Source organism: Coregonus clupeaformis, chromosome 26 (genome assembly GCF_020615455.1).
Source record: "Coregonus clupeaformis isolate EN_2021a chromosome 26, ASM2061545v1, whole genome shotgun sequence".
In the NCBI taxonomy this organism is placed as follows: Eukaryota; Metazoa; Chordata; class Actinopteri; order Salmoniformes; family Salmonidae; genus Coregonus; species Coregonus clupeaformis.
Genome location: NC_059217.1, coordinates 8,501,232 through 8,525,298, shown reverse-complemented (window position 1 = coordinate 8,525,298; position 24,067 = coordinate 8,501,232). Strand labels below are relative to the sequence as shown.

Sequence of the window (24,067 nt, the reverse complement as noted above, 5' to 3'; positions counted from 1 at the left end):
TTCTTAACCGTCCCTGACATGAAACCACATTACGCTGCAACAGCATCTTCCACCGTGTGAATCACCACTATTTACTATAATTGTTCATCTTTTAAAATGTATGTCAGCTGTGTGTAATAATAATTAATTTGGTGGTTGCTTATATTTTCCTATGAAGGGACCTCACATCACAGTGAATAATCTGATGTTTGACTTCTATTTTCAATAAACCAAATAAGACTACAGTAATCGCAAATTGGTGATCTAAAACAAGCAAGTAGGAGCAAATGAGGTGGACCTAGTCAGAAACTACAGGATATCTGTTGTACAGAAACAAGTACTTGGCGCTCACGTATACCATCTGCTTTTTTGTAACTCAAACGAAAGTGTAAAACAAATCACCTTCTAAAAACCACAAAAATAAGGAACCAGAATTTACATTTGCAGATACTTTATCCAACACCCATATATTTTATTTTCTAAATGAGTGTTTATAAGAAATACAGATAAAAATGGAAATGTCAGGAATCAACTTTTTACTTTAAATTTTCACGTAGAAACTATCTGAAGTGACAAAGTACAACGAATGGCATATTCCCAGGTGAGGATTAAAGTGCAGATGTGGGGGGGGCATTCATAGAGTAAGGTTAGGTCAAAAGTCACTCTCCAGAGCGGCAGCACGCCCTGAAGCCACACTGCAGGTTCTGGCAGCCGCTGGCCGTATCAGCATGGGGACCTGCAGAGAGAGGCCACAGTCAGACCAGTCAATCACTCACTCATAGGCCATGTACTGCTGTGCCCATTCATTTTACCTCGCTGGTGCACCGGCTGGGTGGAGATTGGAATGGTCTCAAATCTTCAAATTCCAGTGGTCTGGACAAGTTAAAACCAATGCACCTATTAACAGGAAATGTAACTCCTCCCAAGTAGGTCTACCGCCCACACTCTTCCTTTTAGAAACAATTTCAAAAGCTACTGTTTACACAATGGAGTTACACATTAACTTGTGACACTCAACAGTAAATGTGTTTTGCCGACTAGCTACCGTAAGTCCCACTTACCTTGCACCTCACAAGATCAGCAGGACTGTTACATAAGGAACTTACACTGGGAAATGTGCTGGACAGCCAGGTGAGGTTAGGTATGATTGTTATAACAGCACATTCATTAGGCTTGGCAAATAAGCCCCATTCAGAGATTCTTTAAAGCTGCGACCAAATTCACATAGAAATGTGAGTTATCTCTGTCATCGAAAGCAAGTCTAAGAAGCAGTAGATCTGTTCTATGTGCACGATTTATATGCTTCCTGTTCTTAAAATTTTGTTTTTGCATCTTTTACTCTGTTTTGTCCACCAGCTTCAGACAGCTGAAAATACAATATTTTTGGTTACTGAAAATATATTTCAGAGTGGTTTAGATCATACAATGATTCTCTACACTATACATTGCTTGTTTTGTCACAAACTGAAATTAGACAAACTATTAGAATTTGAGCAACCAGGAAATGGCAGAGCAATTTCGGCATATTGCACCTTTAATACAATCCACCGCCAAAATTAAATCACCTGGCATTACATACTACAGAGAGGCTGATAACAGAGCCGGCAAGCCCACTGCATCACCATCATGTAGCATCACCTGGCATCCCTATCATCAAACTATCTAACTCAAGTGTTTCCCAAACTGTGGGACGGGACCTACTTGTGGGTCGCAGTAGCGGTCCAGGTGGGTTGTGGAATTACATTTTATGTGCATTGCATTTTTATTTTAGTAGATTTTTTTCAAAGACATTTTCAGGAGGAAAAATGCATTCAGTGTAATAGCCTATAATCTTTGAGAACTTACAATCAACAAAATAAAAGCTAGACAATCAGGCCCCCCATTGATTGTTATAATGTTGGAGCATAACACAGCATTAGCCATGTCAAAATGCGTAGAATTTCAGGATACTAGCTTAAAAACACCTAAATGTTCTTTCAACTCCATGTCAAAATGTGTAGAATTGCAGGAAATTTGCTTTAAAACTGCTAAATGTTCTCTCCGCTGCCAAGATTATATTTTTTACTTATTCTTGGTTAGTGTATGTTTTTTCACTGCTCAACCCTTATGGTGGGTTGCGACTCAAAAGACACCTCAACTGGTGGGTCTCGAAGCAAAAACGTTTGGGAACCCCTGATCTAACTCACATGGGTTGTTACTTGCCAGCATATGCACCAGTCTTCACCATGAGTGGGCACACTACATTGTGAAGAAACTCTACAATGGCGTTATAATCATCAATTTCTTTGTTTTATTAATCTACATAATTGTTAATAAGAGGACCACAATGGAAGTACGTTTTAAAACTTTGTTGTGTCATCCTCAATTATTTTAAATGCATTGTGTCCACGTGTGGTCGTTTTGTGTTTTTATTATGTCAAATAAATCAAACAATTCAAGAAATGTATAAAATTGTGCATCACTCATATCCTTGTATGAATATGTTGCCTGATAAGAGGGTGTTTTCCCACAGTTTTGCCTAATGTTGTGCGTTTTGTGTGTGTGTGCATGCGTTACCGTTGATGTTGTCGCAGTAGTAGAAGTGTTCATCATTGAGGGCAGGACAGGCTGACACCAGTTCCTGTAGCCCCACCTCAGTGATGAGGAGACATCCAGACAGGTTCAGATGCTCCAGGAAAGGAAGACTGCCACGCTGAGACAGCGCTCTGAAACACACACATGCTTAGAGTATATAATACACACAATCATGTGTACCTACTCACAGTCAATATCAGTAACACAAAAAAAGATGTACACAATTTATACATAGGTAGAATATGTATGCATGTTTGTCGTTTCTTTGAAGAGCAGCATCCCAAGCAGTTTTACCTCAAGCCCAGGTCTGTAACCTGATAGCATCCAGAGAGGCTGAGGAACCTAAGCGAGCGCCGAGTGTCTGACTGATCAGTTCTGTTGTAAAGCTTCAGGCACCGCTGGCCCCCAGAGGAGCATTTTGTCCAAAACTCTGCCCCTGCACTGCCCCTGGTGATGTAAGACTCAGACTGCAGCCCTCCTAAAGCCCTCAGGGCCGTCTCACCAGTGCAGCAGGTTGAATGGCCACAGCAGACCTCCCCTAGCCCATACTGCTTCTGCCAGTAGGAGGTGCTAAAGCTTGTCCTGAGGCCCCGCCTCCTACTCCTCCTGCAGCAACACGAACCTCCACCTGGCTTCATCGCCACAAAACCTTGCCCCTCAGGGGTAGACACTCCCCCGCGGCGGTTCCACTCTGCTGCATCCTCGATGTCAGCCAGCTCCGAGGGGTCCAGGACCCAGACCCTGGAGGGGCTGTTGCACCGTCTCCCAGTCCGCTGTTTGAAGATCAGGGCCTGCTGGTTGCGCCCCATCGGACGGAGGCTCCGCTCGTCCAGCAGACTGATGGGAGGGCTCTTCAGAAGCTTGGCTTGCCGGTCGGATCGTTTCTGAGAGCAGGTGAGAGATGGCAGGTACCCCAGACCCATTGACAGCTTCTTCAGGGTGTGGTCAGTGATCTTCTCACAGCCGGATAGGTCCAGGTGCTCAAGAGACAGACACGCCCCCAGAGATGACCAACTGACAGACAGAAGTGAAAATAACAAATCAATTAGGGGGAGAAGAGAGGCACAATGAGTTCAGTAGTTAATCATACCCTGTAGTCTTCAGCATAATTGGTCTGGCTATGGATGGTATACCTGTCAAAGGCGGAGTCTGTGACATCAGTCTGAGTGAGGTCCAGGTGGGTGATATTAGGACAGAGACTAAGGATCTGACGCACCTGTAGCAGCAGATATACATACAGATCATTAACCTACACGCTGCCATGTAGAGCCTATTCAGGCTGAAATATCCTTCATTCACATGCACACGCCAGCTTTTCTCATTAGTTCGAGAATTGGAAGCTTTGTATTAGCAACTCTGCTTTATTGATGTTCTAGGCATATGATCATGAATATTCCTGGTACATACCATCTTACTGGAGACCGTAGAGCTGTAGGCCAGAACGATGGACCTGACAGAGGAACCCACAGCTGGCAGAAGGTTCTGAATAATTTTATTCAGTAGCTTCTTCTCCCTCTGAGCTGCGCTTATAGCCAAGGAGTCTTCACAAGTCTCATCTAGACAAGGGAGAAAATGGATACACCACGATTTTCTGGATGCCTTATTCTAACAGTTCCTCCAAATCTGTAAACACTATCACTTCAATCAAGCTATGCATTTTCCCTAGATCAACCCTTTAGATGTACTCCTGACAAACACAGACTGACTGGTGTTGACACCGTTATGACGCTGAAAGAACTCACCAGACTCATCGACATCTGCATCCTCATCCCACTCCTGGTAGGCCTTGCCCTCATCCTGCAGACTCTTCACCCACTCCTCATCCGGTTCCTGGGTCAGATCAGCTGGGGGGCCACGATAGTGATCCCCTGGAAAACAGAGAGATGGCACTGTCTTATTTCTTGTCACTGTCTTATTTCTTTCTTTATGGGGAAAAACAAGTGTCAAAAGATTTTATTGGCAGCTTTTACAGTGTTGACTGCTTCACCATCCGCGAGGACAAAAGTATATAAGGTCAACATTGATATCTCTGTACCTCTGGCCCAGCGTACAGGGTAAAGGTGCCTCCACAGAGAGCCGGTCTTGGCCAGGTCGGACCAGGCTGAGGACACCTGGCCACAGTGACAAAGGTCCTCAGGACCCAGGTAGCAGAACAGATGCAGCAGGATCTCTGTAGGTAGCTGGGAGATGTGGGTGGAGCACAGCTCTTTCTCTAGTTCTGAGGCTTGATAAGCAGAGTTTTTTATAGTAAGTGTAGTGTACAATACATACTGAACTCAAGCGCTTATGAAAGGTTACTTATGTAAATCAATTATGTAATGCTTCTCTACAGTTCGGGGTAAAAAAGACCTAAGAATCATTGCTAGACCACAGCAATAATGCAGATTCGGGAATGAAGCAACAGAAGTGTGATTCAGCCTTCTGTATAAATATTTTTGGTAAGAGTTAAAGCCACACCTCAACAAACATTTGGTTATGGGAAATTTTACCAACTAATTTCCTAAAGTACTGACAACATCCTCCAATATAGTGTAGTTATGAGGAAGTTGAGAAGTGTGTTGCTGAAGGAGATATTAGGTAAAGGGATAGATGTCATATGGAGGAGGCTGTGTATGCTGGGGAGAATACAGGTGAATCATAGCCATCACCAAGATGTAGCTGTGCACTCTAGAGAAGACAATAATGGGGTCTGTCTGACTCACCGTCAGTCTTCTCATGGTCAGCATACTTGAAGGCCTTGTGCAGCTCCTCTGCCTGACTCCACAGACTGAGCCCCTTCAGCACTTCCGCTGCACAGTCCCATCGCTGCTGGCTACAGTGCTGTGCTATCACCTGCTTCTTGAGGTCTTTAAGCTCCTCATAGGTGAAGTACTGCATCAGCATGGGCTGGAACACCTGGAATAGACCCATTACACACAAACACATACAAAGTAATGCATTATTATGAACTAGACAGAAAAACCAACAGTTGAACAGAATATCTTATTTGCTGGTACTGTTATGATATGGATGGAAGGTTAGTGTTAGGACATAGACAAATGCACTATCCAGGTTACACTTCCACACACTCCATTCCCCCAGCGGGCAGCAGCAACCTTGTCCAAATGCTGAGCCTGGTTGATTAGCACATCAGGTGCTGACAATTAGGGTGATCATCAGTCAGTATCTCAGTTTGCAAGCCTTGAGGCTGCTGGGTTTGTTTTGGTGGCCATGAGGCTTTTTGTTTGGTTTTGAGTCTAGTTTGGGCATGTCTGTTTGTACGTTTATTTTCGTTACCATCTGAACAACTAATAATCCGCTTGTGCTCGCCGACCCAAAGGAGTCAAGACAGAGCTGGACACATACTCTTATTTCTCACAAATGCACACATTCATTCAGGTTACAGACCATGTAACTAGGCCTAGGACCCCTAGACAAAGAGAGTGCAACAATATCCGTAGGCTAGTTATGGGTTTTGTAACAGTACCCATTCATGGCCAGAACACCACATAACAAACATGTATTAATAATTGGTAACACTTTATTTGGATAGGCTGTAGAGCATTTACAGATGGATTATCTAGTAACCTTAACCTTTATCCTAAACTTAACCCTTACCCTAGTATTACCCTAACCCTTATTCTAACCCTAACTTTAGCAAGCAGTTGCTTAACAACAGATAGTTTGTTGATAGTATGACCATTTGTAGAGCATCTGCAGATGGACTATGCGCATAAAGTGTGACCTAATAATTTACACAGTACATCCTACATCAGAATACCTCAACTTAATTATTACAAATTATATTATTCAATCATACCTCTTCCTCCTCCTTCATGTGGGGTAAGAAGTCCTGTGTGAATGCCTCCAGTCGCTCTTTCAGTTGCTGGGCATAGTTCAGCTGCTCATACTCGCTCTGCAATTATATAGTAAACATGACACATCATACACGACTGACTGTCATTCACTCCCCTTAATTAATGCCAGCAATCATCGGCTTCGGTCAAATCAAACCACACAATCGTAACAGTCAAACACTCAAGAGTCAACAGGCCAATAAAATACTAACAAATACTTTCACTTGTAGGATAAGAAAATAAAACAGACAAACTTGTAACTTTCTTTTCATCCAATTCATGTATTCCATTGACAAATCTGCAGAGAGACTAAACCAAAAAGTATTCTAATTGAATTTATAAACAATTAAAAAAGGTATTGTTTATCTGAGCTGAAATTAAAACATTATTTCCTCTCCTGGTTGAAGACCAAGTGCTGATGTCCAAATTCTGCTCTTACTAAACAGTGGAATTTCCTTTGTGTTATAGCAAATAGTGATTGGGACAGACTCAAGAGCAGATATTAAAATTTACACAATTGCGTCATTCAGGACAGTTCTTGTTTCTACATGGCTACAACATTTGTCTCTTAAAGCTGCTGAAAAAGGTCATATGAACAATTCTGCCTGGAACCAAAATAGGCCAACAGTCTCGCTCTCTCAAAACAGCTTGTGGCGTCTATAAACGGAGTCTCCCTGTAATGTTCACAGGCCCATGCAATATGTGTCCTGCTTGGTGCTCCCTACAAGCTACAAAATACTCTTCCTACTAACACCAAATATAGGCTACTGTATACAATCAGCATAATGAGGAGAGGCTATAAGGTCATTCTTGATCAGTAAAATGACTAACCAAAATCTAAAACTGACGTTTTGCAGGTCAGGAGAGTCCGTATAGCCTTTTCCAACATAATGCCAAGATTTGAACAGATTCCCTTAAGGAATTGAGGCATAATTATTATTGTTCAATTGTGTTGCATTTAGAAACCTCAGTTTCACTAATGTAAAAGGAAACAGGAAACCTAGCTAAGGAACGCTCAACTGAGGAACGTTCTCTTATATCGAGGCGGAGTTGAGTTTTGATAACTGGTCGTGGGATTTGCTAGCAACAATTTTGACCCACCATCAGTCGATTCTTATAAAATTGTCAATTATGAAAACGCATACCTGTACCTATGCTTGTCCAGCACAACTGTGGTCCTTCTGTGGGGTGCTGTAATTCATACTTTTAATAAGCCTTTAGCGAATACAACCATCGACTTCTTCCTTGTTGCTTGTACTACTTAAACTGAGATGCAATTGGGACGTCCCTACCCCATTGAAGTTTTAAAGCGTAAATGTAAAGGGTTATGGTTAGGGTAGGGGTTCAAGTTACGGTTTAGTACGGACCAAATTGAATCTCAGCTTAGGTCGTAAAAGCAATGAGGAAAAAGTTGGTGGTTGTCTTCACAAAACGTTTTTTTAAGTATGAATTGCAGCACCCCGCGGAAGGACCGCAGTTGTATAGCACAAACAAAGGTACAGGTAAGTGTTTTCAGAATTGACATTTTTACAAGAATCGACTGATAGTGACTCAATATTGTTACTAACATATCCCGCTAGCAGTTATCAAAACTAAAGTCTGCCTCGATATAAGAGAACAGAGTTGAGCGTTCCTCAGCTACAGGAAACCAAGACCTTCCTTATCCAACAACATGTTGTTGTTAAAATGAAATGTCTGTAGGCTGAATCACTACAGGGATAGGCTATCATTTCAGTGCAGACACATAACTCAGTGATACACAACACAATGCCCAAGGAGCAACAGGGATTATTTGTGAGTCTTTTCATAAATGTTATGTTGGTGGCAGTACTTCTGCTGATATCATTAGTGGAGTCACCTTAACGCTTCTCAGCCCTTTCTCAAACAGGGACAACATCTCTGAGAGCTTGTTATCGGAGTGCACATTATACACAGTGCAGCTGCGCTGTTGCAACAGGCCGATGATATACTCGTTCTCAATCTGTTCATGCATCTTGAACTCCTTGAAGGTGGCACACAGTGACTGAAGAAATGTGCGGAAGTCATTGTTGTTGGAGAAGTTGGTCTGTGACAGCTGTGGTATAAAGAAAAGAAATAACACGTCTAAGTTTCTCAGATAGTAATAGCAGACCTGCACACAACCATAGCAACAGAACTGTGGACATGCCTGTATGAGTGGAACCAAGCCTCATAAATGTGATCTTAGGTATGCTCCCTCTAATTCTTCTATCTCTATCGGACAACCTGAGCCCTAGGACCATGCGTCAGGACTACCTGGCCTGACGACTCCTGGCTGTCCCCAGTCCACATGGTCATACTACTGATCCAGCTTCTGCTGTTCTGCCTGCGGCAATGGAACCCTGACCTGTCCTGTTAAACTGATGTGCTACCTTGTCCCAGACCTTCTGCTCTCTCTCCCTCTCCACCGCATCTGCTGTCTCGACCTCTGAATGCTTGGCTATGAAATGCGAACTGACATTTACTCCAGATTTGCTGACATGTTGCACCTTCTATAACCACTGATTATTATTTGACCCTGCTGGTCATCTTTGAACATCTTGAAGAACGATCTGGCCTTAATGGCCATGTACTTATAATCTCCACCCAGCACAGCCAAGAGGACTGGTCACCCCTCAGATCCTCCTACCTTTCTATGGAGTTTTTCCAAGCCAGCGTGCTTCTACATCTCTTTGGGGTTTTAGGATGCGTTTCTGTATAAGCACGTTGTGACATCTGTTGGTGTAAATAGGGCTTTATAAATGACAGCAGAACTGTTCGTGCCGCTGTTCATCGCTTGAATGGGCACAAAGTAGCTTGCTAGCTAAGTTCTGCATGAATTTGATTGTGTTTTTTCATGCCAAGTTATGACATTAGGTAAAGGGAAAACAAAAACTATGTAGCCACACTGTACTGGTTTATCAGCTAGCTAGCTAAGATATCGTGTTGCATAACAACAAAAGGGCTATACAACTTCAGACTGGTCTTCGGCAGCCACGTAGCTAGCCATCGAGCTAGAACTAAAGTGTTTGTTACCTAGTAAATAGCCAAGTTAGCTACACTAGCTACCATGTCATTACCTAGTTACCATGTCATTACCTAGCTAGGTTAGCTAGCTAAGAAACTGGTTGAGACCTTTCCCAACTTGCCAGCGACTGACATACTGTAGCTAACTACTATGCCAAAAACACACCAATTTCTCAGACCAGCTAACGTTAGCTAGCTAAACCACTGCGTTAGCAGCAAATACCAGGCAGTAGACGATAGCTAGCTTTTTGAGCAAATTCTCAATTCAAATTACTCCATACACACCTTCTCGCAGTAGAGTCCTACCAACTGTTTCATTCGCCAATGTGGGCCAGTAAAAACATCCACCTCGTCGGGAAAAGGAGCCATCTTCACTCCATAGAAACTAGTCAGCACTAACGTCGCACATTAGCTGCTAGCTAACTGGTTAGTTTAGCATTGGCGAAATCACAATGGGAACGCGCACTCGCGCCACTGACCGTCATGTGACAGAATCGGTGGAGTTGGAATTAGGGATTATAATACGAATGCTACACTGAACAAAAATACAAAGGCAACATGTAAAGTGTTGGTCCCACGTTTCATTAGCTGAAATAAAAGATCCCAGAAATGTTCCATACGCACATAAAGCTTATTTCTCTCAAATTGTGTGCACACTTGTTTACATCCCTGTTAGTGACCATTTCTCCTTTGCCAAAATAATCCATCCACTTGAAGTGTGGCATATCAAGAAACTGATTAAACAGCATGATCATTGCACAGGTGCACCTTGTGCTGTGGACAGTAAAGGGCCACTCTAAAATGTGCAGTTTTGTCACACAACACAATGCCACAGATGTCTCAAGTTTTGAGAGAGCATGCAATTGGCATGCTGACTGCAGGGATGTCTACCAGAGCTGTTGCAAGATTACTGAATGTTCATTTCTCTGCCATAATCTTCTTCTTCTTCTTCTTCTTCTTCTTCTTCAGTGAGGTTTAACGGCGGTTGGCATCCAATTTGTTGCATTACCGCCACCTACTAGACTGGAGTACAACTGCCTTATATTTTGCTTGAAAAATAAAATAAAATAAAGAAATACCCTACCATCTAACACTACACTTACAAATTCAAAAAATAGTATTCATAATTAACACCACCCTTCTCCACTATTTAAATATATTCATTCCTACCTCATGCCCTCAGCCTGAAATGATGGGACATCACCACTTAACACTCCCTGTAACTCTTCTGATGTCAAGTCTCGCACACCCAAATACCTCTCTGCAGCTGCCCCCACAACCTCAATTTTCTTCGACTTACGTTCCATCCCTGCAGTACAATTAATAACCATTGCTATAAACGCTAAAAATCCAATCTTACTGAAACATATATCACTTGCTTGCCTATCCCACTGTACTGGTACATATCTACTACTCTCACCACTCCCCCCCCTTGACCCCTCTTCGTCTACTTTCTTCACTGTCTCAGCATATGACAACTTCTTCACTACTCTTACCCTGGAAACCTCAACCTGCTTCTCTCGCAAGGGATATTTCTGATCCCCAGCCCCATGGCTGTACATTAGTACATACCACTACTTTCCCCAATGCTACACATTCCTTTGTCTCATGCCCTTCTGCACACTTCTCACACCTTGGAACCTCCCTCCTACATACTGCTGCCACATGCCCATAAGTTTGACACCTGTAACATCGTAATGTATTCGGCACATAAGCTCGTACATGATAACTTATATATCCTAAATTCACTTTGTCAGGCAAAGACTCAACTTCAAAACTCAAAAGAACAGACAATGACTCTTCTGTTTCCCCACTTTCGCCACCCTGTTTGCGTCGCACCAAACGACGAGCATCACAAACACACTCCTTAGTTGCCCTGGCTGTGTATTTCGGGTCGTTGTCATGCTGGAAGACCAAGCCACGACCCATCTTCAATGCTCTTACTGAGGGAAGGAGGTTGTTGGCCAAGATCTCGCGATACATGGCCCCATCCTTCCTTCCCTCAATACGGTGCAGTCGTCCTGTCCCCTTTGCAGAAAAGCATCCCCAAAGAATGATGTTTCCATCTCCATGCTTCACGGTTGGGATGGTGTTCTTGGGGTTGTACTCATCCTTCTTCTTCCTCCAAACACGGCGAGTGGAGTTTAGACCAAAAAGCTATATTTTTGTCTCATCAGACCACATGACCTTCTCCCATTCCTCCTCCTCATCCAGATGGTCATTGGCAAACTTCAGATGGGCCTGGACATGCGCTGGCTTGAGCAGGGGGACCTTGCGTGCGCTGCAGGATTTTAATCCATGACGGCGTATTGTGTTACTAATGGTTTTCTTTGAGACTGTGGTCCCAGCTCTCTTCAGGTCATTGACCAGGTCCTGTCGTGTAGTTCTGGGCTGATCCCTCACCTTCCTCATGATCATTGATGCCCCACGAGGTGAGATCTTGCATGGAGCCCCAGACCGAGGGTGATTGACCGTCATCTTGAACTTCTTCCATTTTCTAATAATTGCGCCAACAGTTGTTGCCTTCTCACCAAGCTGCTTTCCTATTGTCCTGTATCCCATCCCAGCCTTGTGCAGGTCCACAATTTTATCCCTGATGTCCTTACACAGCTCTCTGGTCTTGGCCATTGTGGAGAGGTTGGAGTCTGTTTGATTGAGTGTGTGGACAGGTGTCTTTTATACAGGTAACGAGTTCAAACAGGTGCAGTTAATACAGGTAATGAGTGGAGAACAGGAGGGCTTCTTAAAGAAAAACTAACAGGTCTGTGAGAGACGGAATTCTTACTGGTTGGTAGGTGATCAAGTACTTGTGTCATGCAATAAAATGCAGATTGATTGCTTGGGGATCGTACAGTGTGATTTTCTGGATTTTTGTTTTGTATTCCGTCTCTCGCAGTTGAGGTGTGCCTATGGTGGAAGTTGCGGACCTCTGCATGCTTTGTGGGTGGGAGGGCCTGCAGAGTCGGCGGTGTGTCAGATACTTGTTCTCCCCACTGTAGGTTGTATGTTGGGAGCTTTTGGGAAAGAGCACAGTTAGAAAGATATGGCATATAGAAGCAAACCGGATGGACATCATGAAAATGATCGGAGAGGTTGAGAGTAGAAGAAGTTCAGGAGCAAAAAATAAATAAATAAATAAAAAAGAATTATTGTAAAATGTACTGTGTCCATAAGGTGTAGATAGTAAGTATTGGCTGGAAGTAGAGGCCTGGGCATTGTTGTTCACTAATTTACCCCAAGTAGGGAAAGGATGGCGGGGTTGAAAAGTAATAAAGGGGAGTATATATATAAAAAACATGGGGGATTGGAAGTGATGCAGACAATTACATTGATAGAAGTTACAATCTATCTGCAATATTAAGCTTATCTACCCCCCAAAAAATATAAATAAAATAAAATAAAAAATAAAATTACTTCAGAAAAATGAACGTGGGGAACATTGCATTACATAAAGTGATTACATTATTATGAGTTACTACATTATCTGTTAGTTAATACATGATCATTTGCAGTAGACTATGCCTGCAGGGCCCTTCACTCGTAACCCCCCTCTTGTTAATTTTTATTATTTTTTTTTTTAAATAAACACCGGGAATCTTCCCCTTCAGTTGGTCCACTTTTACATTTACTGCTACCCTCAGTAATCACTCCTTTCAATGGCGCCCTTTTCTTGAGAGCGAAACAATTCACAATTATTTCCCCCATTTGTTTAACTCTGAGCGCCTTCTCCCTCTGACCAACAGAAACACAAACAATTATCACTATACCACTTCTGGTTACCCTCACCGATTCCACTATACCCAATGCTTTTTTCACCCATCTTGAAACCACAAATGGATCAGCCAAAAGGCAAGGGTCCACTTTTTCCAAAAACTTCACTCCTACTGTCACAGGCTCATCTTTATCCTGACCCTTTGTGCAAGCATTCTCTGCCATAAGTCGCCTCCAGTGTTGTTTAAGAGAATTTCGCAGTACATCGAACAGGCCTCACAACCGCAGATCACGTGTAACCATGCCAGCCCAAGACTTCCACATCCGGCTTATTCACCTGCAGGATCATCTGAGACCAGCCACCCAGACAGCAGATGAAACTGAGTTTACACAACCAAAGAATTTCTGTACCCACTGTCAGAAACCATCTCATCTCATGGGAATCTCATCTGCGTGCTCATCGCCCTCACCAGGGTCTTGACCTGACTGCAGTTCGGTGTCATAACCGACTTCAGTGGGCAAATGGTCACCTTCGATTGCCACTGGCATGCTGGATCAGTGTGTTCTTGTCATGTGAATTTCTATCTCTAATTCAACCTAAGCTTGAATCATTACCAGAGGTTGTAAGGCTCTGGTTTTAATCATCAATGATTCAAGGTCCACAACCACGAAGAAGGATTTTTTGTATGTTTATTCATGGAGAGCTCTGGGGCCAAAGACCCAAACATACGATTTTATACCTCCTGAACTTGACTCCTCCCACCTTTAGGTGGGTTTTCTAAACAGTTTCCGCCTTCCCCCTTGAATGTTTAGTACCGCCCCCTCTGTTAGTGGTTTGACACTACATGATAATTCTAACATTTATACTGTATTTGGGGTGAAATCCTTTAGTCATTATTCTTAAAATCCAAATTAATTTAACAATCCACCCCTTTGACTAAATATTCCCACATTCAGGATAAATGTATTTTACAAGCATGATTAATCTCAGAGATCACATCAGAACTAATAAACATTTCATCCAATTGCAGTCTTTCAGGGTCCAAATCCTCGTCATCCACCAAGCCTGGAGGATCGTTTTTCACATTCCCCTGGTCAGAGTCCGGAGTCAGTCCATCTCTCATCATTGTTTAGATACTGCATTTCACCAACGCCTGACTCACCAATCCTCGGACACAGGGAACAAGACAACAACCACATAATACAAGAATACCCATACAAACACTGACCGCTCCTAAAATGGTGGCTGCTAGGGTTTTCCATTTACCAAATATTTCATCAAACCATCTATCCACAATGTACTAACTTCTGAGTTCAGTTCATCCTTCACTTAGTGCAGTTAATTCTGTAAGAGCTCTGGTGACTGTCCCATCCAGTGTGGTGTTGTTAGGGATAAATATGCAACAATGGCTTATCTTTCTATAGACACCGGCCCTTTCTGCCTGATCTAGAACCAACCTCTACTAAGTTATGAGCGGGATGGCGGATAATCGCTCAGAGATCCCCTTTACTGCATCTCTAGTCTGGTCAATAAATCGTTGTTGGTTGTTTATTGTCACCCACCAGAAAGATGGTGTAGTAAAACTCTCCCATATTTGATTCATAGCTTTGTATTCGTCTGGAACACCCCTGGGGATGCCTATATCATCTATCCAAATTGGGCTATTTCCTTCCTGACTTATATTTCTTTTTCTCCTAATTATTCTTCCTGTCACTGGTCTTTGATGACCAATTCTTACAGGTTGGACCAACAATACTGGTGCACAAGTACCCACCCATCCCTCTGGTAATGTCTGCCGAATGCTCCCTTTGTTAGTGCATGCCCACCACACATCAGTCAGAGGGATGGTTAGGCTCCTAATATTTTTTCCTCCCTTCCTTATCTAAATCAGTCACATTAATTATCTCCTTACAGCCATCAAAATCACCCAAGTTACGGGTGCCATTTCTATGTCTGTAACACTGGTATTCGCCAGGAGTTAAAGTGAATCTAGGTGGGCTGGCCGAGTATGTCAATTTTGCCAGCCCAATCCCTGTGCAATTTGGCTCTTTTTGATTGGACCCCAGGTCTAATACACAGGGAAACATTGCCTTTGGCATTGGGGCGGTCAACATTGTCGGTCGCCCAATGGAGCATGCATAACAATTAGTCTCCCCCAAGGCCCTAGCGGTGTATTTCATCCACTTTAACCAGAGATTCTCATCAGGGACCCCCTCCACTTCCCCATTGTTCCATTCTTGGAGGAGAAAATCTTTCATAGTGGACGGGTTAGTCGAATTGACTCCGTCATCCCTTGACTGATTTACTCGGTCTATTGCTGTTAGTGGATTAATGACAGTACCTGTGCTTTCCATATCTTTTGACTCCATCAAATGTAATCTTAGACAAGTATCCCATCCGTATTTGTCCGCGCAAGCCCAGTAAGTTCTTTTCATGTCCTCTTTAGTGACTTTTACTATCGTTACTACCATCTCCGTGGGGATGTCGTTATACCTTCTTATCCTCCATCTGGACGTCCAGCCCCCTCCCCCCCCGTCTCATATCTCCGTCCCCCAGTATGTCTAAATACCTGAGCCCAGGAACAATCCGCCGAGGGAGCTGAACATAAATACAATGGGATTTTATAATCCCACGTTGCTTGCTTATCTGCCCTGATAAGATCCCTGATCCTAATTTTGAATATTACTCCCCACTCTTCTCTGACCCCTATTTTGTAGATCACTCGTCCTTGACGGTCAGTATGTCGGGTCGCTTCCCTTTTATTTCTTAATAATGGTAAGGCCATAGCGTAATTGGTGCGAGGTGGTGGTGGATCTTAACATACCACGACTATTGTCGAGACTATGATGCAGCTCAGGGTCACCCATATTCCCAAAAACCGCCAACCCTCTCCTGTCTTGAGTCCTTCTGCTCGGTACCACCCCATACTCACACCCTAGGAACACACTACAGTGATGATAGGTCTGGGTAGGAGATCTTCGTTGACAGAGGTGACCCCCGGACCCTGTGGCCCAGTTCTGCTCTTCAACTCTGCGTGTGCTAAGTGGTGCTTGTATGTGGTCTTACCTTCTTGCAGTGGGTAACATGGACCCAGGTTCCTCTCTCTGCTATTCTAATGGCCACGGTGGTGACCAACATAACCTGATAGGGCCCTTCCCAACAGGCCTGCTTCCAGTTCTCCTTCTAGTGACTGGATGCTCACCAGTCACCTGGTTAGATAGTGGGTCACCTTCTTCTTTAGTTCACCTGTGGGGCACAAAACCTCTGACATACGGGTGTGGTTAATAAACTATCTTCACACATGTTCAGATTAATGTAACAATTTCTGACTGCATTCTCTTTTTAGACTGTATCTAAAAAAATGTTTTTTTTTAAAAGTATTTTGTCCTCTCCTTCGTATATTATTTAATGCTACAATTAGCCTCTTCCCCCCTCTTGACACATAGTTCTGCTTATGTGTCAATTTTTACCACCTTCCTAAACATTCCCTTAGGTAATTTATCAACCAATTGCCATGCCTTTCATTTTTTAGATTGTCTTTTGCTTCTTTATTGCTCCTCCCACTTCCTTTGTCTTTATGGCGGCTAAATTCGACTTTCATTCAGTTCAGAATCAATTAGTAATCCAATCAAACAATCTCTTATCTTGTAAAAACACTTATGTTTAGTTCAACCTCTGTTCTACCCCGGCTCTCCCGGGCTTGACCTGAAGACTGATTGTTGGACATGACAAGTCCATATTTAGGTCACCTAAGTGTTCTGCCTAGCAACAAAGAATAAAAACCTCTATGTTCGTGATTAACCCAGTTATCTCTAATAGCCCACCAAAAAAAAAACTTTTCTTACTCTATCCTGTCTACTATTCCGCTCATGATGGATTGCATATCTCTTGACCTCGGCTAACGAAGTAGTTCCCCATCCCACTAAAGTCCTCTTAATATTCCAGCTTATTTCTGGTCTCATTCCACTAAGGAATGCTATTTTTTAGCTGCTGATGGTACGGAGTATCATTTCTCTGTCCCTGGGGAGGCTCAGGTATGCCACTTGGCTGATGGTCTCACTATCTTCCTGTTTACATTCATGTACTTTGGAGAAGTCAGCATGTCAATGGTAAGGTTCCCTTAAATTATTACACAACTCAGTTATTTTCCCAACATATTGCCCATCATTTGCCCATGGTAGGACTGCTCCATTGGCATCCCCTGAAACCCACTGCCCCCGAACAGCTGCCCAATCTTTCCCAACTAGGGTTCTGACTGCCCTCTCAATTTCCCCTGTGTTTAGCTTAAAGCTTGCTGCTAGACTCTCCAAATCCCTCCTGAACCCCTCTGTTCCTGTCTTAGGGTGCACTACACCCTCTATAGCTCTTACTACCTCTTTCTCTCTATCTAACTCTACCCTTAACCTGCCTATTTCCTCTCTACCCTTCTATCATTACTGAATCAATGATAATACATTTACATTCTAGTCACCCAGCAGACGCTCCTATCCAGAGCGACCTACAGTTAGTGAATACACTCTCTGGCCTTCCCCCCGTGGGAATCGAACCCACAACCCTGGCGTTGCAAACACCATGCTCTATCAACTGAGCTACATTCCTGCCGGCCATTTTCCCCCCTACCCTGGACGACGCTGGGCCAATTGTGCGCCGCCCATGAGTCTCCCGGTCGCGGCCGGCTGCGACAGAGCCTGGATTCGAACCAGGATCTCTAGTGGCACAGTTAGCACTGCGATGCAGTGCCTTAGACCACTGCGCCACTCAGGATAATAATAACTGCAATAACTATCAATAATAATTATAATAACTATTACGAATTATATTGTGTCCTTTTTCTGATGTTATAATTGTAGTCTATTCCATCACTTTAGTTTAAAATATAAAGTTATTTATAACAAATCCAGAACCCACCACAGGCTGGCGCTATTCCCCCAGCACAACAGCCAATGCCACTTGCTTCCCTGTAACGAAAATAAATTATCGTTTAAAAATTGTCCAACTATTTGTATTTTCCCGCTAACCCATTTCAGTTCGCTATTCAATATCTTTAACAGTTCTCTCTGATTCGGCCCCAATCAATTAAACAAATGCTTGATATCGTTCATCAGCATACACTTAATGACATTCCTACCATCTGAACTATGTACTGTCTCACCTCCTCCCCCTCTCCTGCTCCTTCCTACATTATGGGGGAGGCGCGGGAAACTTCCCTACAATCTACCTTCTTAGGAAATAATGTCATTCGTACTTGTAACATATTTTCATAGACCTATCTAGAATACTACTAAAGCTATCTTATGCAACTTTTAATACACGTAAAAACTCTCTCTCTCTCCACCCATTCCCTATTGAATAAGTGCGTCTTCCTAGTTACCCCATAACCACGCCTCAAATCTTTTATTAAGCATTTAACCAACCAAATACTAAGTAGTATCCGGTTATCATTCATACCCGCCGTTGAATTCCCTCCTACACACATATTTCACCTTATGCCATTCAAATGTCCAACACAACATAATAGTTCAATGCAACCCTTTATTGACCAAAAATGCAAATGTAAATATTCTCTGCGTGTTAGGCTATGGTTCAACCCAGCACTCAGAGAAACAACACGACAAAGGGAGTGGAAGAAACAAAAATATTTAATCAAAGTTAAAATTGTCTTAGTCCAAAAACAACTGAAGTAAAGGAACAGAGTGGGCTAGTCGGCTCCGGAGGAAGGAGAGGCTGAGGCAGGCAGGCAGGCAGGCAGGCAGGCAGACCGACAGGCAGGAAGGCAGGCAGGTTGGGAGATATGTCCGAAACTAAAGACAAAACAAACGACAGGTTAAGGAGAGTGGAGAGCCAGGCTGAAGACAAAGACAAAATAACTTTACTGGTGAGCCAAGTTACCGCTCTGGTAAGAACAACGATCTGGCGCCGGTGGAGAGCCATGCCCAGGAATAAGTAGTGCAGGTTGATGAGAGAATAGGATGCAGCTGCGTAGGCAGGAATCACTGGAAACAACCCGCAGCTGCACAGGAGAGGCAGATCCTGAGCACGCCCCTGATCCACTCCAGACACACCCACATAAAGGGGACAAACACACATACAGATACAACAGAAAAAGAGGGGACAAAACAAGGAGGAAGGGAAACAGAAAAGGGAGAGACAAGCTGCCCACATAACAGTACCCCCCTCAATGGTCGCCACCTGGCGACCCACCAGGCCTGTCAGGGTTGTCGTGATGGAAGTCCGTGATCAGCTGAGGATCCAACACAAAACGCTTAGGGACCCAAGACCTCTCCTCTGGTCCATAACCTTCCCAATCGACTAGGTATTGAGACCCCTACCCCGCCTCCGAGAGTCCAGGAGCCTACTGACGGTGTAGGCCGGATGGTCGTCAATGAGGCGAACAGGTGGAGGTGGATCAGCCGGCGGACACAAAAGGCTGGAGGACACAGGTTTCAGTTGGGAGACGTGGAAAGTAGGGTGTATCTTCATGGCTGAAGGCAACTTCAAACGAACCGCAGCGGGGTTAATGATGGACTCCACCACAAACGGACCCAGGTACCGAGGAGACAGCTTGCGTGATTTGGTACGAAGAGGTACGTTCTTAGATGACAGCCAAACCTCTTGACCAGGATGAAACACAGGTGCGGGAGTCCTGCTCCTATCCGCTGTTGTCTTGTTCCTGTCGGTGGTCCGAAGCAATGCTTCCCGAGCGTCGCTCCACACTCTCTGGCAGCGGCGGAGGTTCTCCTGAACCGAAGGAACAGCCAATTCCTTCTCCTGAGCAGGAAACAGAGGGGGTTGATAACCCATGGTAACCTCGAAGGGTGAAAGACCGGTGGCAGAGGCGGTGAGGGAGTTGTGGGCGTACTCTATCCAGGGCAGATGTTTGGCCCAGGATGATGGATGTTGAGCAGCCACACAACGAAGGGTTGCTTCGAGGTTTTGGTTGGCTCTTTCTGTTTGACCGTTGGTCTGGGGATGAAACCCTGAGGACAGACTAACGGAAGCACCCAAAGCAGAACAGAAAACCTTCCAAACACGGGAAGTAAACTGTGGGCCTCTATCAGATACGATGTCCACAGGTATTCCATGGGGACGGAATACATGTTGGACTAGGAGGTCCGCTGTCTCACTGGCAGACGGTAATTTTGGTAATGCTATATAGTGGACAGATTTAGAGAATCTGTCCACAATGGTAAGTATAGTATCATTACCTTCAGACTTGGGTAGGCCGGTGACAAAATCCATGGCAATGTGGGACCAGGGACGGCTGGGAACTGGGAGGGGTAGCAGCAGCCCCGACGGGGACTGATGGGAGGCTTTGCCCCGAGCACAGGTTGAACAGGCTGCCACAAAAGCCCGAACGTCAGTTTCCATTGAAGGCCACCAAAAATGTCTCCTAAGCAGCGTCAACGTGCGTCTCATCCCAGGGTGACCAGCAAAACGGGAGGTGTGAATCCACTGCAACACCTGAGACCGGACCGTCTCGGGAACAAAGAGTAGGTTGGGAGGTCCATCACCCGGTCCCGGGTCCGTGGCAAGTGCAGTCTTCACAAGAGACTCGATCTCCCACTGAACAGCCGCCACGACGCATGAGGAAGGCAGGACTGCCTCAGGCTCGCTGGTCTCCGAAGGGTCAGCAAACTGGCGGGACAAAGCATCTGGTTTAACATTTCTTGACCCCGGTCTGTATGTAAGAATAAAGTTAAACCTACTAAAAAACAGGGCCCATCTGGCTTGGCGTGAGTTGAGTCTCTTAGTGGCTTGGATGTAAGCCAAGTTTTTGTGGTCAGTCCAGACCACAAACGGCAGTTCAGCTCCATCCAGCCAGTGCCGCCATTCTTCCAGTGCAAGCTTGACCGCCAGCAGTTCCCGGTTTCCAACGTCGTAATTCCGTTCTGTGGGTGACAATTTCTTGGAGAAAAAAGCACAGGGGTGAAGCTTTTGGTCAGTGGGGGAGCGCTGGGAGAGGACTGCTCCCACACCTGAGTCCGACGCGTCCACCTCCACAACAAACTGCAGAGAGGTATTGGGGTGTATCAACACGGGGGAGGTGGAAAACAGTTCCTTCAAAACCCCTACCGCCTGCTCCGCCTCAGGGGACCACCGAAAAGGGACTTTAGGAGATGTGAGTCTTGTAAGGGGTGCCACCACTCTACTAAAACCCTTAATGAATCTACGGTAGAAGTTAGCAAAGCCCAAAAATCGTTGAAGTTGCTTACGGGTGGTGGGTGTGGGCCATTCCGTCACTGCCCGGATCTTCTCGGGGTCCGCCTTCACCTGCCCGCTCTCAATTATGAATCCAAGGAACGATGTAGACTGTTTGTGGAACTCACACTTCTCTGCTTTGACGTACAGCTTGTTCTCCAAGAGCCGTTGAAGGACTTGACGGACGTGTGACTCATGCTCCTCGGGTGACTTGGAAAAAACAAGAATATCATCCAGGTATACAAAGACAAAACGGTTCAAAAATCCCTAAGAACATCGTTCACCATGGCTTGGAAAACCGCAGGGGCATTTGAAAGCCCAAAGGGCATGACCAAATACTCAAAATGTCCCAGTGGAGTGTTGAAAGCGGTTTTCCACTCATCTCCCTTTCGGATTCGGACAAGGTGATAAGCATTCCTGAGGTCGAGCTTGGAAAACACTGTGGCGCCATGCAGAGGTTCAAAAGCTGAGTTGATGAGTGGAAGGGGATACTTGTTTTTAACAGTTATGTTGTTTAAACCCCTGAAATCGATACAGGGGCGTAACGACTTGTCCTTCTTTTCCACGAAAAAGAAACCTGCACCCAAAGGAGACGACGAGGGACGGATTATGCCCGAGACCAGAGAATCACCAATGTACTGCTCCATTGCCTCTCTTTCCGGTCGGGACAGATTGTATAACCGACTAGAGGGCAAGGGAGCACCAGGAAGCAGTTCAATAGGGCAATCATAAGGCCTATGTGGTGGTAGAGACAGAGCCTTGTCCTTACTGAAAACCTCCGCTAAGTCATGGTATTCCTTGGGGACAGATGACAGATCAAGAGGAGCTGAGGGAGGAGTTGGGTTACACTTAGTGGGGGGAACCGCTGACCTCAGGCACTCGGAATGGCAGTTAGTGCTCCAACTGAGAATGGTGTGACGTGTCCAATCAATTTGTGGGTTGTGAAGAGCCAACCAGGGGAAGCCAAGGATTAGGGAGGTAGCTGAGCCAGACATAACTCTTAGCTGAATGCTTTCACAATGATTGCCAGAAATCACTAGGGAAACGGGGGGTGGTTTGATGAGTTATCTCCGCGAGGAGGCGCCCATCAAGGGCTGTGACCCGAATGGGGGTAGGTAGTGGCTCCATGGGGATACGAGCTTGTGTAACGAACTGGTGGCTAATAAAGTTATCTTCTGCACCTGAGTCTATGAGAGCTGAGAGTGGCAGGGAATGACTCTGGAAACGTAAGGTTACAGGTACTTGTAATCGGGGAATGATGGGTTCAGGATCTAACTCTGGGCTCGCAAGTAGACCCACCGTTACGAGCGAGCCTTGTCTTTTGGCCGCTTAGGGCATGTAGCCAGAATGTGTGTGGCGTCTCCACAGTACAGGCACTCACCCGCCTGGAGGCGCCGTTGCCGCTCTGCTGGAGGTAGTCGAGCTCGACCCACTTGCATAGGTTCCTCCTCTGTGCTCGGGATGGAATCAGGAACAAGAAGCTGCCGACTCCGGAGAGGCGAGACTCGAGTGGTTGAAGGCTGGGGAACTCGTCCTCCTAGATGTGGCCGATCGCCTCTCTCCCGACGCCTCTCCCGCAACCGATTGTCTAGCTTGATGGACAGGGAAACGAGAGAATGTAAATCATGTGGCTCATCACGAGCAGCCAGTTCATCCTTAATGGCTTCATTCAAACCGTTTAGAAATGCTCCTTGAAGTGCCACATTGTTCCACTTGGAGTCCGCTGCCAACGTCCAGAACTCAATAGAGTACTCTGCCACACTGTTAGAACCCTGCCTCAAATTAAAAAGTATCTTGGAGGAATTACCCACATGGTCAGGATGGTCAAAAACAGTCTTCAATTTAGCAGAGAAATCAGCAAAAGTCAATCCAGTCAAAGTTTGATCTGAGCACACAGCCTCAGCCCAAACCAGAGCTTTCCCTCTTAACAGCCCCAGAACATAATGTACCTTAGATGAATCAGTAGAAAACGACAGTGGTCTCTGCCGAAAAATCAAGTCACACTGAAGCAAAAATCCCCGGCACTTGTCCAATTCTCCATTGAACGGTTCAGGCGACGTGACAGGGGGTTCCCGACGGAACGAAGCCTGCCTAGTGTCCGAGGAAACAACTTGGGGTGTATCAAACTGGGGGTCAGAGAGAGATGGAGAACTGATAACAGACAATTTAGAGACGTGTGTAGTTAACTGAGTCACCTGGTTCAGCAGTTGATGATTATCTTCCACAAGAGTCCGAATCAACTGGTCATGCTGTCCTAGCAACGTTCCTTGAGCCTGGATAGCTTGTTGGAAGCTGTCTTTGTTTGCCCCGTGCTGTTTCTCTGTTGGGTCCATGGCCAGATCGTTCTGTTAGGCTATGGTTCAACCCAGCACTCAGAGAAACAACACGACAAAGGGAGTGGAAGAAACAAAAATATTTAATCAAAGTTAAAATTGTCTTAGTCCAAAAACAACTGAAGTAAAGGAACAGAGTGGGCTAGTCGGCTCCGGAGGAAGGAGAGGCTGAGGCAGGCAGGCAGGCAGGCAGGCAGGCAGGCAGACCGACAGGCAGGAAGGCAGGCAGGTTGGGAGATATGTCCGAAACTAAAGACAAAACAAACGACAGGTTAAGGAGAGTGGAGAGCCAGGCTGAAGACAAAGACAAAATAACTTTACTGGTGAGCCAAGTTACCGCTCTGGTAAGAACAACGATCTGGCGCCGGTGGAGAGCCATGCCCAGGAATAAGTAGTGCAGGTTGATGAGA

At 45.0% G+C, this 24,067-nt stretch overlaps 1 protein-coding gene across 3 annotated transcripts; it reads right to left on the bottom strand.

The window, feature by feature from the left end:
• Nucleotides 1-413: 413 nt before the first annotated feature.
• Nucleotides 414-9,940, bottom strand: LOC121540174 (F-box/LRR-repeat protein 5). 3 transcript variants are annotated; one of them, XM_041848841.2, is made up of 12 exons: nucleotides 9,699-9,785; nucleotides 9,037-9,122; nucleotides 8,248-8,463; nucleotides 6,353-6,448; nucleotides 5,256-5,448; nucleotides 4,589-4,777; nucleotides 4,296-4,421; nucleotides 3,961-4,109; nucleotides 3,687-3,769; nucleotides 2,848-3,567; nucleotides 2,536-2,684; nucleotides 414-715 (listed from the first exon to the last, which is right to left on the bottom strand). In XM_041848841.2, exons 3-12 carry the CDS (start codon nucleotides 8,380-8,382, stop codon nucleotides 639-641), a joined length of 1,917 nt encoding a protein of 638 aa, XP_041704775.2. In that variant the 5' UTR covers nucleotides 8,383-8,463; nucleotides 9,037-9,122; nucleotides 9,699-9,785; the 3' UTR covers nucleotides 414-638. The 3 variants fall into 3 exon arrangements, with proteins under 3 accessions (XP_041704775.2, XP_041704774.2, XP_041704773.2); XM_041848840.2 differs by lacking the exon at nucleotides 9,037-9,122 and having other exon boundaries at nucleotides 4,589-4,771; nucleotides 9,699-9,940; XM_041848839.2 differs by lacking the exon at nucleotides 9,037-9,122 and having other exon boundaries at nucleotides 9,699-9,938.
• Nucleotides 9,941-24,067: the final 14,127 nt, after the last annotated feature.

What these genes read in the sequence shown, in the direction of transcription:
- LOC121540174 (XM_041848839.2), bottom strand. Translation starts at nt 9,782, where the DNA reads ATGGCTCCTTTTCCCGACGAGGTGGATGTTTTTACTGGCCCACATTGG. An exon ending in ACATGAAGGAGGAGGAAGAG is followed by an intron (nt 5,449 to 6,352) that starts GTATGATTGAAT and finishes GGTCTATTCCAG; the next exon opens with GTGTTCCAGCCCATGCTGAT. An exon ending in GTTACAGACCTGGGCTTGAG is followed by an intron (nt 2,685 to 2,847) that starts GTAAAACTGCTT and finishes TGTGTGTTTCAG; the next exon opens with AGCGCTGTCTCAGCGTGGCA.